Source organism: Coturnix japonica, unplaced genomic scaffold, assembly GCF_054131305.1.
Source record: "Coturnix japonica strain WE unplaced genomic scaffold, WE-NBRP24 Scf046, whole genome shotgun sequence".
Classification (NCBI taxonomy): Eukaryota; Metazoa; Chordata; class Aves; order Galliformes; family Phasianidae; genus Coturnix; species Coturnix japonica.
Window position 1 is genome coordinate 2,714,479 of NW_028188949.1, and position 15,466 is coordinate 2,729,944.

Here is a 15,466-nt window from a genome sequence, read left to right on the forward strand (position 1 = left end):
CCATTCACAATCTCCCTTCCCTTCCCCTCTCGGCCGCGCTGCACCGCGCTGTTAGAGAGGGGAGGTTCTTTGTTCCTTCTCTCCCTGGGTTTGTTCCCACTGTCACCGAGTGAGCTCTAGAGAGAACTCCGTGACACAAACTCATTGCAAAGTCTAAGCTAGAAGAAGCGTCATCTCAGTGTATCCCAGAAAAAGAACAGCGTTGAGATTTTAATTGGTTTTGGTTTTTTGTTTTATTGAGGGTGGGTTGTTTTTTGTTGGTTTTTTAGGGTTTATTTTTGTTTTTTTTGTCTTTTTTTGGGGGGGGGGGGGGGTGAGGGGGGGGGGGGGCGGGGCATGGGGAGAAGACAGTTGTTTGGTTGTTTTTAATATACAATAAAGCTATGCAGTTCCACTGTCAGTCGCCTCAGAGAGTTCCCGAAGGAGCTCAACCACATTCCGCTCAACTTGAGTGGAGCAATGGTAGTCTTGCAGATGGAGCAGTGCAGGAATTCTGACAGGATCTCCAGGTGTATCCAGTTCATCATCTGAAAGCTCCGCAACCAAATTGGAAGGGACCAGTCCTCTTGTGCCATCTGTCAGCTCTCCCTGAAACCAGCCATTCTCACCCACATCTCCAAAGACATTACGTTTTGTCCGGCAGTCAGAGGAAGCTCGTTTTCTGGGTCCTCATTAGGACCCTCAACAGGAATGTAGCTGTGTCGAGCTAAGAATCTTCAAACTGCTGGTGATACCTCTCCTGGAGTATGCAGGATGAAGGACAAAAGCTCTGCTCTCACATTCAGAGAACATGAGCTCTGACAGAAGGCAGCACTCAGGACTGTTCCCAAGGATCTCTTTCATGGCTTTCAGTTCAAGCTCCAGGTCTTCCAGATGACCTTGAAGACTTCTGGCCTCTTCAATGGCAGAATGGAACGGACTGGAGCTATTACGGAGATTCTTGTTTGACTGGGTCAGAATCTGTCTCGTTGCCTTCCCCAGCTCCATCTGCTGCTTCTGCTGCTCTCTTTTCCCTCTTGCGTGCTCTGTGAGAATGAGTTTCAGAAAGCACTACTCACTGACAGGAAATAAGGGGAAACTTGAAAGACTTTGCAACCTAAGTCCTGGCAGTGTACTGCCAGCGGCTGATTTGGCCGTCCAGGATCCTGGCACCACAAATGCTTCATTGCCAAATGCAGCAATAAGGTGTTCTGGGGAAAGGCCAACTCACAGGTAGTCTTTGAGCACCCATATCACAACACCAACGGCCAGCACCAGCGCAGGCAGCAGCATCGCTGAGACCGTCACCGGAATGTGGCGCTTCCGCACAGATGTGTGAGCAGCAGCCTCTGTGCTTTTGCCTGTGTTCATCCCTGGAAAAAATGAGACAATGTCCCACGTTACCTTCAGCTGCGCTACAGATAATCTCTCAGTGTGCTTCATGGACCCAAGAGGTCATTTTGTCAGTGGGTGCCTCCATCTCTGGTGCCGAAGCTCCGGAGGACAAGAAGGATTGCTTCCACCTCTCGTTGGGTACAGAAAGGCTGCACAGGCACTACCCGTGTCCTCCTCTGGGCCGAGAGCTGTGGCTGTACTCTGGGGTCTGGGCTTGGTCCGTGGGGAGAGCTACAGAGCAGAATCCCTCACGCTTTTCCCGGCATGCGTGTCCTGAGCTCCCCCTGTGGGACGCCCCCCAGGCTGAAGGTCAGGCTTCAGCCAGCACAGGGCACAGCCAGAGCCAGCACAGGGGAGAAACACTCCTGCTTCTTTTACATGTGCTCTATGCTCACACGCTCAGGTCTGGCTGCTGACCTGGTGTGCAAGAGCTGGCAGCAAGAGCCTGCAGGCACGCAGTGACTCTGGTTCGTGACACCGTATGATCATGGGACAGAAATTACCTGGCATGCCGGTTGGTGCTGCCTGCATTCCTCTGTCCGGGACAGGCAGTGTGGGATATCCACCTTCCTGCAGTGCATCCGGGACGGGCAGTGTGGGATATCCACCTTCCTGGAGTGCATCCCGCTCACTTTGTTGGTCCGTTCCTTTAGAAAGAAAGCAGGGCAGTAGGATTGGGATGTCACGTGCCCTCATCAAAAACTGAGCTTCACCAATCCCGAACTCAGGTAAAGTCCAGGGCCCCCCCCCAAGTACACTGTGAGCCCCTCTGTTACCCAAGGGCATTTGGGCCCTCCCAGCTATTGGACAATGCTGACTCCCTCACACCTCTTGAGGAATCAGCTCCTGTGCAAGGCCCTCACATACTGTGCTGTCACCAGCCCGTCACAGCCAGGTAGCTGCAGGCTGAAATCCAAGATCTAACACACAGTCCAAGCCTTCAGAATTAGCATCTCCACCTCATTTCCAGCATTAGCAAAGGCAGCCAACCCTGCTCGGGATGCTCCTCCTGCCTTGAACTTGCTCAGCTGCACGGAGGGCTTTGGATGAACAGAAGCACAGCGCTTGCCACTTTGCCACTTGCTGCCATCTGGGTGCCAATGACTGCACAAAGCAGCTCTGACAAGTAATGGTTGTGCTGGGGGAGCAGCTGCCTCTGGGTCTTGGCTGGATGCAGACCATCTGGCAGCAGACCAGCTCTGGTGCTTGACAGCACCTGCAAGGTGATACATGGAACACGGCTGCAGCACGGCTCTGACCCATCCCTTCCTGCTGTGCAGGCTACAGCCTGCCCACACCTGTATATCACACCTCAGCTTCCCAGGTCCCACAGTGAACAGACTGAAGTATACCCACCACGCTCTGCCTTCTCCATTTCCTTCAGCAGTCGCTTCAGGAGACGGGATGAGCCCTGAGAGTATTTTCCTCGTTTGGATTCATCCTCTTCTCTTTCCGGACCTTAACATAATGTATGAAGTTAAATATCATGTGCATGAAGATCTGAAGATCAGCGGCGAGTTAGCCAAGTCAGTGAAGACAGAGTACTCACTGCTGGGATTCCAGCTGGGCTCCAGCACAGGAGGAAACCGATGACCGGGCAAGGCCCACACTGGGGGCACTTCTGCAACCAAAGACCCATGAAAAGTTTTAGTCACACACTACAGCATCAACTGAGTAGCAGAGCGTACAGGGGACAGGGCCTGCAGATACAAGTGTGATCAGACACAGGTGAGGAGAGCTTCCGGCACATGTGGGGGCCTCCTTTTCCCTGAGTGACCTGTAGGGTCTGGCGGTGGTTGGGGAATGCCACAGCCCGAATACAAAGGTCTGGGCTCCCTCAGCTGCAGAGGGGCAGCGGTAACCTTCCCACTGAAACGTGGCAGCTCTCCGAGAGAAAAAATACTCATGGCTCATCTGTGCAAACCCTTCCGGGCACTAACAGGTTTGGAAGACCTGGAGAGGATCTCCAGTAAAATTGCACCCAGGTAAACCATGAGAGCATGAATGTTTCAGCCTCCAAGGAAACAGACACTCACAACTTACCCCTGGGTTGTCCCCCAGGCACAGGCATGAAGTCCGGATCCAAAGGAGCATCCGGAAAGGGAGCACGAAGCTCATCATCTAGAATCAAGAACAGATAAGTTCCCACTTATATACACTATATGGTGTTATCTACTTCTCCCTCAGTAACTGGATGTGGGGCATGGGAGAATAACTCAGGTCATGATTTCCAAAGTTGCAGGGTGGATGGGATGACCCGTAGGCTGGCACCTGGCAGCGTATGCAGTGCTCTCTCCGGGCCACGTGCCACATCTCTCACAGATTACGTGGAAGAAGATGCAGCCCCCCAGGGCTTTCTTACTGGGAGGCCTCTGATGGACAGCAAGGTCACACTGAGGCACTGGAGGAAAGCACACCTGTCTCTTCCCCTGGGCTGTGGACTGGGGCTCTGGCTTGGAAACTGGGGAGTGCCATGAGCCTGAAGCAGAAATGCTCATGCACGCCCAGCACGCCTCTTCTGAACTCTCCCCGGGCATCTCCCAGGACGAAGGCTGTGCTGCAGCCAGCAATTAGCAGAGCTACAGCCTGGCATGGCTGGAGCCAGCCCTGGGGAGCAGCGCAGCCACGGGCTCTTGCCCGGCTCCTGCAGTGCTGCCCATCACCCCCTACCCAGCAACACCCCCATGGAAGGCAGGCCCCAGGCAAGTGTACTACAGGGCCGTGGGGACACAGCCTGACTTCTTGCTCCCAGCGCTGCTCAGTTTGGGTCCCATCTCTACCCACTCACCTGCTCCCCGTGCTCGCCATGGAGCAGCACAGCTCTCATGAAAACTCATGGCCACCAATAGGAGGAAGAGGACAAGGCGGGCAGGGTCCATGGCCGCCCCCACACTTGCACCACGCTTCCAACACCACCGCTGCAGCCACAGTGAGTGTCGCACTGAGCCAAGCCTGCAGCCAGGCCTTGTGAGCTCATGACGCAGCTCAGCACAGTCATAGGATGGGGCATTGTGACCTCACATCTCTGTGATTCCGGGTGGCGGCTCCCCGCAGGCTGCTGCTCTTGTGATGCACTGCACCAGGGCTGTGTGGGGCTGGTGCTTACATAATAGAAATGCAGAATCATAGAATGGCTTGGCTTGCAAGGGACAGTGAAGAACTCAGAACCCCAGCCCCACTGCCTCGGGCAGAGATGCCACCCACAGAGTCTTGCTGCCCAGAGCTCCATCCAGCCTGGCCTTGAACACCTCCAGGGATGGAGCATCCACAACTTTGCTTGGCAAACTTTTGCAGAGCTTCAACAACCCCAAGAAGGCATTATTTCCAGCCTGGTGCACCACCTCAGGCCACAGAGGTAGTGACGCAATATGCACAGGTTATCCACGCGTGTGAAACGTGCTGCAATTAAGCAAGCCAAGCGGATAAATCCTCTCCAGTGTGGAGGATGATGGCTGAAATACAAACACGGAGAAGCTGACCTTCCCACAGACCCGCCAAGTCAAGTGTCACGTGCTTACATTTTTGTTGATAGATCTGCAGTTTCATCTTTTTTTGATGGCTAAGGAAATCCCCTTTCCTGCACCAAGTGTATTTCCCACGTGTAACGTGCTTCCAAGCCTGATTTTAGTAGCAGATATTGAAGGCTTGCTAGTTGGCACCTCCCATCCCCAAAGTCCCAGTGAACTCACCCACTGCTGGCAACTGGATGCTTGGTGGCGAGAGAACCATCACCTATAGGATCCCACACAGGTCTCCAGAAACTGTTGCACCTTTGGATACATGGCGATAAATACTGTGTCCATACAACACCCTCATTGAATCAGAGCCTGCCACCTTCCCTACAACCAGGCAAAGGGCGCAAAGGAAGCTGAACTGCTGAACCAGGCACCAATGGGGCTTACATGTTTGCATCAAAAGACAAAATACCAAGCAGAGAGCGTGGGAATCAGATGTTGTTTCTGAAGCAGAATTAAGATTAAAAAAATTGATTTCACAGTCTGACATCAACCCTCCTCCACCCCTCCCATTCCCCCCCCAGAGCACCCCTCCCTTCCTTCCCTCTTTGTTTTAAGGAAACAAGGGGTCTGGGAGAGCAGGAAGGATGCAGATAAGGAGTGAGACCTCACGGAAGACATCAGGCAAGAAGGAGAATAGACGTTGTAAATACCAGAAGAGGAGTTGCATCCCCCTGATAAGAACAAGAGGGGGTCTGCATGCTAAACAACTATTGAATATGTATCAGAATTCTGAGAAATCATTGACTATGTATGAGATGTACCTATATCTGTGTCACGATTTTACAAGTCCGTGTGCAAGTCTGGTGGAGCTATCCCCCTTGCACCCAGCGCTGGAATAAACATACCTGCTTTATAACCCATCTATGTGTTATAGAGTTTGATTCCGCAAGTCACTTACACCCCATATTTTCCCTAACAGCCACACTGGGTTATCTGGATTTGTTACATTTATCCATAGTTGCTGGCAGATGTTTCTCTCTCTCTCTGTCTTTAATCCCCACACAGCCCATCTTCCCAACTGTGGGTTTCGGTTAGGAGGTATGCACCCATAGGGTCCATGCCCTGCTTGTAGATATTTATCCTGCCCAGCCCCAGGTGCCCAATCTGAGGCAATAGTTTCACATCCCTAATAGGCACAGTAATATGAGCCTGGGTGGTTACAGTATCCCCTCCCTGGGTTTGAGCTTAGGCAAAAATAGTAACCCTTTTGGTTTAGACTGGGCTGTATAGGTACCAGGTCACACAGGGATGTAAGGAAGCTTGGTGTGGGTGGCGTTGTGCTGCTATACAAAATGTGATCACTGTGAGAATCCCCAAGTACCAATGGATACCCCTGAGGCCCATCTTTCTCCACAATTCACTCCTCTGCCTCACTCGTCAACTGGGTTGCAACCAGCTACAAGGGGTTTTTTTAGTTCTTCTCAGCAGCAGTAGTGTTCTTCAGGGGAAGCCTTTACCTGGAATACCCATTGGGCTTGTCGCAGTGTGAGTTTCAAGTCGTCACTCCCGGGAGCTACCTCCCACTTCTCGTCACCGATGGGTCCTTTAACACGGCTGGCATGAGTCCATCCTCTCTCTGCGGTTCAAATAGCTGTTTCTGCAGTAAATAAAACAACATAGGGACCTTCCCCTTGTGGTGTTAGTGTAGCTTCTTTCCAAGTTTTTATTAGGACCCCATCCCCTGGCTGTATCCTATGGATTGCTATCTCCAATGGGGACTGCTGTGCAATCAGATCCTTCTTGTAGTTCCTTGCACCCATTCATTAATTGTATAAGATTTTAATTGATCATCTTGTAAATGGGGGTGACCAAGAGGTATTTCAAGATTATAGGGCATACCATACAGCATTTCAAAAGGCGAAATTCCCAGATCAGTTCTGGGCTTCACACATGGTGAAGGGTGCCAAGGAGTATGATATTCCCATTTAATCCTTAGAATTTTCATTGTGTCACGTGTAACCTTTGACACAAAATGAGGTCCCCTGTCAGAATCTATTGCTTCTCTAATTCCATATCGAGGAATTATATTTTCTAATAGTACCTTCACTACTGTTTGTGCTGTAGCCCTTGCTTTAGGGAATGCCTCAACATAGTTTGTAAGATGGTCTACAATCACTAATAAATATTTATATCTCCCAGTTTTAGGGAGTTCAGTAAAGTCCAACTGGATCCTTGCGAAGGGTCGATAAGCCAATTCTCGCCCTCCTGGGATTCTTTTTCTCATATTCTTTGCATTCACCCTCCAGCAAGTCATATATCCATTAACAATCCCCTTTGCTATGTTCTATAGCCCTGTACACATATAATTATTGGCAAACTGATACACTAAGGCCTGAGTACCCCAATGTAACATGGAACCTCCGTAACACCCTCATAGCTACTGATTTTGGTAAAACCACCCATCCATCAGGTAATGTCCATTTTCCCATTTCATTTTCCCAAATTCCCATTTGTATCATCTTTTCTTTTTCCATAGTCATGCATACACGCGCACACGCGCGCACACACTCACGCACACACACGCACGCATATTCGCACACACGGACATGCATGCACACACACACGCACGCACACTCGCACACACGGACATGCACGCACACATGCACGCACACACGGACATGCACACACACACGCACACACACACACACATGCACACATGCACGCACACACACGCACACACACACACACGCACACACACACACGCACACACACACACACACACACGCACACACACACACACATGCACACACACACACACACACACGCACGCACACACACACGCTTCCCCCTTTTCGTGGCCCGGTCCCTCGCGGGATGTGGGAACCGCACTACCGAGGGGTCCGCACTCGCTTCGCCCGCAATTGGACGTCTCAGTCGTTGTGCCCCGGGGAACCCAACCCCAACCGAACGGCTTCACCGGCCTATACTTACCCACCCCGTGGGTCTTCATTCAGCCTTCGTGCACAAAGATTACTAGGGGTTAACCGGTTTGCTTGTGCCCTTATTTTAGGTTCGTCGGTGAAGGCTTTGAGGAGCAGTTTCCCCGTCGCCAGGTGCCTTCGTTCCCCGTCCCGAGCTCGTCCAATCCCCATGAGGTGCCCCCCACCCAACGCTCCCCCGGTGCCAGCCCCACCCCACAGCAGCACCACCAACCCCACACGGCAGCAGCCCCAGACGACGACGCCCCACAGGGCAGACGAGGCGGCTCCAATGGGGGGGCATAAAGGGGGGAGTCGGGGGATAAAGGAGGTGGGGGACGGGGCTGGGGGTGGGAATGGAGCACGGACGGCAACGGGAGCACGGCCCTATAGTGGAGCATGGACAGCTATGGGAGCATGGCTCTATAAGGGATCACAGCCCTATATGGGATCAGGGCCCTATATGGGATCAGGGCCCTATAGAGGAGCATGGCCCCATAAGGGAGCATGGCCCTATAAGGGAGCACGGCCCTATAAGGGAGCACAGCCCTATATGGGATCAGGACCCCCTATGGGATCAGGGCCCTATAAGGGATCACGGCCCTATATGGGAGCCGTGGTGCGACTCCATGGGGCTGCCGGCCCTGCTGAGGGCTCTGCTGCGGGAACGGAACCACAGGACCGGACTGAACGGAACGGACCAAACTGGGACAGGACAGAACGGAAGTTTTTGAAGCTGAGAGAGAGAGTCTCAGGGTCAAGAATGAGAGTCTTAGAGCTGAGAGAAAAGACCGCCTGTATCTATGAGACTCATTCTGGTATGCGAAGGAGAGTCTTAGAGCTGAGGGAGAAAGACTTTGGGCTGAGAAGGTAGAGAGAGAAAAAGCTTTTGAAGCTGAGAGAAAAGATCTCCTATATCAAAGAGACACCTTTTGGTATGAGGGAGAGGCTCTCCGAAATGAGAAAAGCTCCCTGCAATCCAAACTTGACACTCTCCAGTCCGAGCACAGCGCCCTCCCGTCTGAGCATGACACTCTCCAGTCCAAGCACAGCGCCCTCCGGTCTGAGCACGACACTCTCCAGTCTGAGCACAGCACCCTCCGGTCCGAGCATGACACTCTCCAGTCCAAGCACAGTGCTCTCCGGTCTGAGCACGACACTCTCCAGTCCGAGCACAACGCCCTCCGGTCAGAGCATAATACCCTTCAGTCTGAGCACAACAGTCTCTGGGCCAGGCACATCGCCCTCGAGTCTGAGTATAATGCTCTCCAGTCTGAGCACAACACCTTCCGATCCGAGTGCCTCGCTCTCCAGTCCAAACACGATGCCCTCCAATCTGAGTGCGTCAATCTCCAGTTCAAGCATGACGCTATTGACTCTTTGTACACTGACCTCATGATCGACTACAACGCCCTCAAAGCCAATCGTAACACCCTCTGGTCTTTGTACGACGACCTCCAGATCGGGCACGACGCTTTCCAGTCTGACCACAAAGACCTCCGGTCCAGGTATGACACTCTCCGGGCAGAGCGCAACGTCCTCAAGTGCAAGCACGACGCCCTCCAGTCTAGTTATAACATCCTCAGGGCAGAATGCAACACCCTCAAGTCTGAACCGTATGTACTCGAACTTAACAAACCACCGGGGGCACCAGATACAATGTTGGTTGCCCCTGTAAGAGGGCGAAAACCAAAACGAGTCTCAACTCAGTTAGAGAAAATGCAGAAGGAGTTAGAGGAGCAGAGGGAGTTAGGAGAGCAGGACTCGGGAGAGCAGGGAGACTCAGGAGAGCAGGGGGACTCAGGAGCGCAGGGGGAGTCAGAAGACCAGAGGAAGTTGGAGGAGCAGAGGATGTTAGAGGAGTATAAGAAGATGTTAGAGGAGCAGAGGAAGTTAGGAGAGAGGAAAAAGAAGGAGGGTTACCTGGAGGAAATAATACAAGAGTCAGAGTTAGAAGAAGAAGAGGAGCCAAAAGTTAGATTTTCATTACGAGAATTTCTCGAGTCCAAACTTATAGATGGGGCAGCCTCATCAACACAGTTGCCACCATCAACACCTGGGACTCTTGATAGAGCCAAAGGCGAGCAAAGTATTACGACCATTATTGATCGATCTTTTAAACTGAGTGAAATTCGAGATCTAAGAAAGTATTTCACATGTCAGCCAAAAGAATATATGGTCACTTGGTTTCTTCGCTGCTGGGACAATGGTGCCAACAGTGCGTGGCTCGATGGCAGTGAAGCTCGCCGACTGGGTAGCATTTCCAGGGACTCACGTGTGGACAGAGGTATTGGCACATGCCAAAATCGGTCCTACACCCTCTGGAAGTGGATGTTGATAGCGGTAAGAGATAGATTCCCCTTTAAACGGGACTTGGAGCCTGAGAAAAAGAAATGGACTGATATAGAGAAAGGTATTCAATTTTTGAGAGAAAGTGCTCTGGTGGAAATGCTATACAGCCCCGAGTACAATCGTAACGATCCAAACCAATTACATGATCCTGAAGCAGTCCGCGTTCCACGACAAATGTGGCGTGACTTTACAAAGGCAGCTCCAGAAAAGCATGCCGGTGCACTTGCATTAGTATATGGCAAAGGGGAAAGTAAACCCCTTATGAATGAACTAATTAGCAGACTTCAGGAACGTGAATTATTTATAAGCACTACAGAAGTTAATCTGTATACTTCAGCCATTGTCAAAATAGTGGAAAGATTAAACAAAATGGAGGGAACACAAAGTGATATTATTGACAAATTGGCTAATGTGCCTGATGTAGATGAATCCACGGTGGTACAAGATGACGAAGACCAGGATTTCCACGATCGCCTATTGAGAAAGCTAAACAACATGAGTTCCTCTCGACCCGTATCATTGAAAATCTCAACCATAAAAAAGAGACGTCCTCGTATTCAAGCAAATGACAATGATAAGTCACCTCGAATCAACGATGAGACTACACGTCTTGCCTTGTTGCTTTTCCTCTGTAGTCATGGGGAGGACATGAAGAAGTGGTGTAATTCATCCACTTCTGCACTTCAGGCACGAGTGAAAGAATTACAATGTGAAACAACCACCAAGGTGAACTCTTCCAAGAAGGGGAAAGTTCCAGTCGCTGCAAGCCACCGAGGTAAACAACAGAGGGGCCCTGCCCCCAGCCAGTGGGGGGAAAGGGACAATAGAGTATACTGGACTGTGTGGATTAAGTGGCCTGGCACATCTCGACCACAGAAATATAAAGCCTTGGTGGACACTGGTGCACAATGCACCCTAGTGCCCTCAAGTCACCAAGGAACACAACCAATATATATCCATGGAGTGACTGGGGGTTCCAGTGAATTGACTATGTTGGAGGCCGAAATAAGCCTCACTGGTAAAAACTGGCAGAGACACCCTATTGTGACTCGTCCAGAGGCTCCATGTATACTGTGTATCGATTACCTTAGGATGGGATATTTTAAGGATCCCAAGGGGTATCGATGGGCCTTTGGGATAGCTGCTGTTAACACAAATGGTGTGTCACGGGTTACTTAGATTTACCTATGCCCGTGACAGGGGAAGCCACCCCGTGGGCCCCCCACCCCGGGGCCCGGAAAGGAGGGGAAAAGGGGAGTGGGATAAAACAGCGACAATCTAAGGAGGAAAAACTTATTTTACTAAATATGATATCGAAATACAAGATAACACAATATAATATAATTGAGGCTAACAAATCGAACGAAACAGAGAGAGAGAGTCCCCGAAAACAGAGAGGCCTACTGTGAACTTTAGGCGACACGGCTGGAACGCTTCCCACTCTCCGAGAAGTTTGAGAGAAGAAGGAGGGCACTCCAGCCTGGGAACGAGATTATATAGCGTTCTGGTCCCGTGACTTATCATTAACCCTGTTGTTCTCTGGGATATGTAGTCTTCTTCTGTGGACTACACATTCAATAGAAGTATCCATACTTTACATGATGTTATGATGTGGAATACTGATAGCAAAATTACAAAATTACAAAACCATGACAGGTTGATATTGCAGTAGCTTTCCTCCAATTAGTGTGTGTGATTTTTGGACACCCTTGTCTGTCTCCTATAAAAGTATGTCTTTTCGGGCAATAAATTGACGCAGCTATATTTAACCATATTGGTGTTTGTCTGTTTGTCCCAGCACGCTGACATTTTGCCTTTGAGGTTCACCAGCAGTGGTGGGTGAGCAGTTGGCCAGTAGGTCTGCCCCAAAGGCTTATAGTCAGTGGGTTCCATCGGGCTGGTACATGGTCACTATCAGAGTTCCCCAGGGTTCCATTTTAGGGCCAGTTTCCTTTCATGTTTATGCAGATGACTTGAATGCAGGACTAGAAGTAGTTCTTAGCAAGTTTGAGGATGATACCAGATGAGGAGGTGCTGTTGCCTCCACTGAGGGTGGAGAGGACTTGCAGAGAGATGTGGACAAGTCAGAGAAGTGGGTATCAGTTGGTACTAATCACCAAGTGCCTAAAATATAACAAGTGCCTGATTGTGCACCTGGGTATGGGCAACACTCGACATACACACTGGACTGGATATGGGACACATAAGAGAGGTCTGACTGAAAAGGATTGGGGGTCCTGCACAACATTAAATTGAACGTGAGTCAGCAGTGTGCCCAGGCAGCCAGGAAGGCCAATGGTCCCCTGGAGTGCATAAAGCAATTTATTGCCAGCTGGGTGAGGGAAAAGGTTGACCCTCTTTGCTCTGCATTGCTACAGCCCCACCTGGAGCACTGGGTGCACTTCTGGGCAATGCAGAACATAAAGGACATAAAACTATGGGAGAGTGTGCACAGGAGGGCAGTGGAACTGAGAGATCTGAAGTTCAGAGTTTCACTGGGACTGATTGCTTGTTCAGACGGGGCCCTTCTCACATCCTACATCCTGTGATGAGACACAGGGCACATGTGGGACATGAACTTGACAGTATCCTTGCACAAAATGCAGAGCCTGGGATCTTGCATTCCCATGTCATTCATTTAACATCATATAGACTTCCAACTCACTGCCCCAGGAAGTGCCCTGAGCCAACATGAGAGACAGGATCTCCCTACTTCTGGTCTTGCAATCAGGGCTTGACCTGTCTGCTTTGTAAGGCAAAGGAGAGGTTTCTTAGCATGCCAGTGCCTTTGCCTGCCTGTAGTCATGGCTTACAATTATCTGCTCTAACTAGTGCTTTGGGAAGCTTACTTGGTAATGGCCCTCAGTGGACCCATTAGTACTCCAAGAAACTTCACCGTTACTTCTGACTTTGTCTTGTTAAGCACTTTGTACAAACTTCTCTCTGCACTGGAGGTTGATGGACTCAGCAGCAAATGAGCCCTGGGACCATTATAACCTAAAGAGCATCTTGTGCCTTGTGCCTTCCTGTTATCTATTTCAGGTTATCAGAACTTATTCAGCAAAATGGAGAGATATCTGGAGAGAGCTTAAAGTGAAAGAATCCAGCAGACATTTACTGTTTATTTGTTTATAGTTTTGTTTAAATAAGGTATGAATGCAGCACTGTAAAACTACTTGTGAACATCTGAGCTGAACCAGAGGAATCCCAGCTCCTTTGTTTCTGTGGGGAGCTGCATCCCATTTCAGCCTCAGGATTTCTAACTGGGGATGAGTTACCTGCACTGCCTCCTCTGGATCACTGCCCTGCACAGGGGAAGTCCAACCTTCCTTATCCTTGTCTGGGTGCAATTTTTGATTCATCAGACATTCTCTAGTAGGATTCATCTCATGTTAAAAATTGACTGGTGGATAATGGAGCAGGTTTCAAAGAACAGTTATGATACTGCTGCCTTTCAGGAGCTGATGGCCATGATGACACAGGGACATCTAAGGGGAGATGAGTGGGAAGGATAAAAATGACATCATCTGCTGCTCAGCTGGGCCACGCTCCTGGGACACAGGGAGCTCATAAAAGTGGATGGTGCTGTAGAGAGACAGCTGTGCCCAGGAGCAGCTCTTGTGCACAGCACAGCCTGCTGGTGACAGAAACAGAAGAGAGAAAATGGAGAGAGCTTACAGCATGTGCGCGGTGTGAGCGGGCTGTGAGATCACTGCAGGAATATTGCTCACAGACCATGACACAGTAAGACCCTTGCAGTAGGTAATGCAGCTGCTATTCATAGAGGGTTAACTAAACCTGGGACATCCCATAGAAGACATGGCTGCAAGCAGTGCATGTTTCTTTACTGTGGAAAAAGACTTCTGCTCCAGCTGAGAGCACAGCCCTGAGGGCTGCCTGTCCCAGCACGGCTGCAGGCTGTGTTACTGGGGCTGCAGGTGTGTGGCCAGGGTTGTCCTGCGGAGCAGGGTCCCTGCTGTGCCCCAGGGGCTGTGTGCCGGGTAGGAACTCTGCTGCCTGCCAGGCTCAGCACTCAGCCTGCCTGGGGAGCTGCCCAGGGTGCTGCGGGGAAACGTGTGGAAGGTAGGAACCCCCTGGCAGGGCTTGTGCTTCCACAGCTGCTGCCTGGGGCAGGGGATCACAGCTCCACTGCACAACGGAATGTTTCTGAGGTTGCTTTGCCAGAGGAGAGCCAAGGGAGGGGGTTTCAATTTCCTGTTCTGGGGGAATGCAGAAAGGATTGGAGGCAGAAATGTAAAAGGGGCTGTCAGAGCTCTGAGAATTTTTCTTCAATCAATTGCTTGTTTTGAGAACAGTCACACATGATGTGCTCTCAGTCTCCCATTTCCTGAAGGATGGAACCAATTGAAAATATCCTCATTTTCAGTAGACATGAATAATTAACCTGCAAGCAGGCAGCTTTTTAGAATTTACACTGAATGGCACAGAGGCTGTTTTTGGGGCTCTAAGAGCAATTGGGTTAAAGATATGAGACATGAAGCACATGAAAATATCCAGGGAGGAGGAATAAGAAAATAAGTGGAAAGTTAGAGCTCCATATACTGCTTCTGCTTAAGAAATGCTGAACAACATGAAATTAAATGCAAGTAATGGTGCTAAATGTACACTGTTGTAGGAGAATGAAAACATTTCATACTATAGCAGAAGGAGTGTCTCTGAGAATGGTCTGGGCTTGTCATTACCTTCCGCACTCTGAGCAGGACTTCAAGCCCAGGAACAGCAGATGCCCAACAGCAGCTCCATCAGTGAGTTCCTCCTGCTGCCATTGGCAGACACGCGGCAGCTGCAGCTCCTGCACTTCTGGCTCTTCCTGGGCATCTACCTGGCTGCCCTCCTGGGCAACAGCCTCATCAGCACAGCCGTAGCCTGCGACCGCCGCCTGCACACCCCCATGTACTTCTTCCTCCTCAACCTGGCCCTCCTCGACCTGGGCTGCATCTCCACCACTCTCCCCAAAGCCATGGCCAACGCCCTCTGGGACACCAGGGCCATCTCCTACACAGGATGTGCTGCACAGATCTTTTTCTTTACCTTCTTCATGTCAGCAGAGTATTCCCTTCTCACCATCATGTCCTATGACCGCTACGTTGCCATCTGCAAGCCCCTGCACTATGGGACCTTGATGGACAGCAGAGCTTGTGCCACCATGGCAGCAGCTGCCTGGGGCTCTGGGGTTCTCCATACCCTGCTGCACACTGCCAGTACGTTTTCACTGCCTCTCTGCCAAGGCAATGTTGTGAACCAGTTTTTCTGTGAAATCCCCCAGATCCTCAAGCTCTCCTG

General features: G+C 50.7%; 1 protein-coding gene across 2 annotated transcripts; it reads right to left on the bottom strand.

Annotated features, from left to right (window-relative positions):
* Positions 1–378: 378 nt before the first annotated feature.
* LOC146752384 (uncharacterized) lies at positions 379–4,442 on the bottom strand. 2 transcript variants are annotated; one of them, XM_085531929.1, is made up of 5 exons: positions 3,418–4,437; positions 2,924–2,995; positions 2,731–2,832; positions 1,878–2,021; positions 379–1,352 (listed from the first exon to the last, which is right to left on the bottom strand). In XM_085531929.1, exons 1-5 carry the CDS (start codon positions 3,443–3,445, stop codon positions 1,207–1,209), a joined length of 492 nt encoding a protein of 163 aa, XP_085388055.1. In that variant the 5' UTR covers positions 3,446–4,437; the 3' UTR covers positions 379–1,206. The 2 variants fall into 2 exon arrangements, with proteins under 2 accessions (XP_085388055.1, XP_085388053.1); XM_085531927.1 differs by lacking the exons at positions 379–1,352; positions 1,878–2,021 and adding an exon at positions 2,148–2,590 and having other exon boundaries at positions 3,418–4,442.
* Positions 4,443–15,466: the final 11,024 nt, after the last annotated feature.

Excerpts from the sequence above, each read along its gene's own strand:
- LOC146752384 (XM_085531927.1), bottom strand. The coding sequence starts at position 3,445 with ATGCCTGTGCCTGGGGGACAACCCAGGG. Across the intron at positions 2,996-3,417 it reads GCCTGGGGGACAACCCAGGG|AAGTGCCCCCAGTGTGGGCC; the intron begins GTAAGTTGTGAG and ends CTTTGGTTGCAG. Across the intron at positions 2,591-2,730 it reads AATGGAGAAGGCAGAGCGTG|GTGCTGTCAAGCACCAGAGC; the intron begins GTGGGTATACTT and ends ATCACCTTGCAG.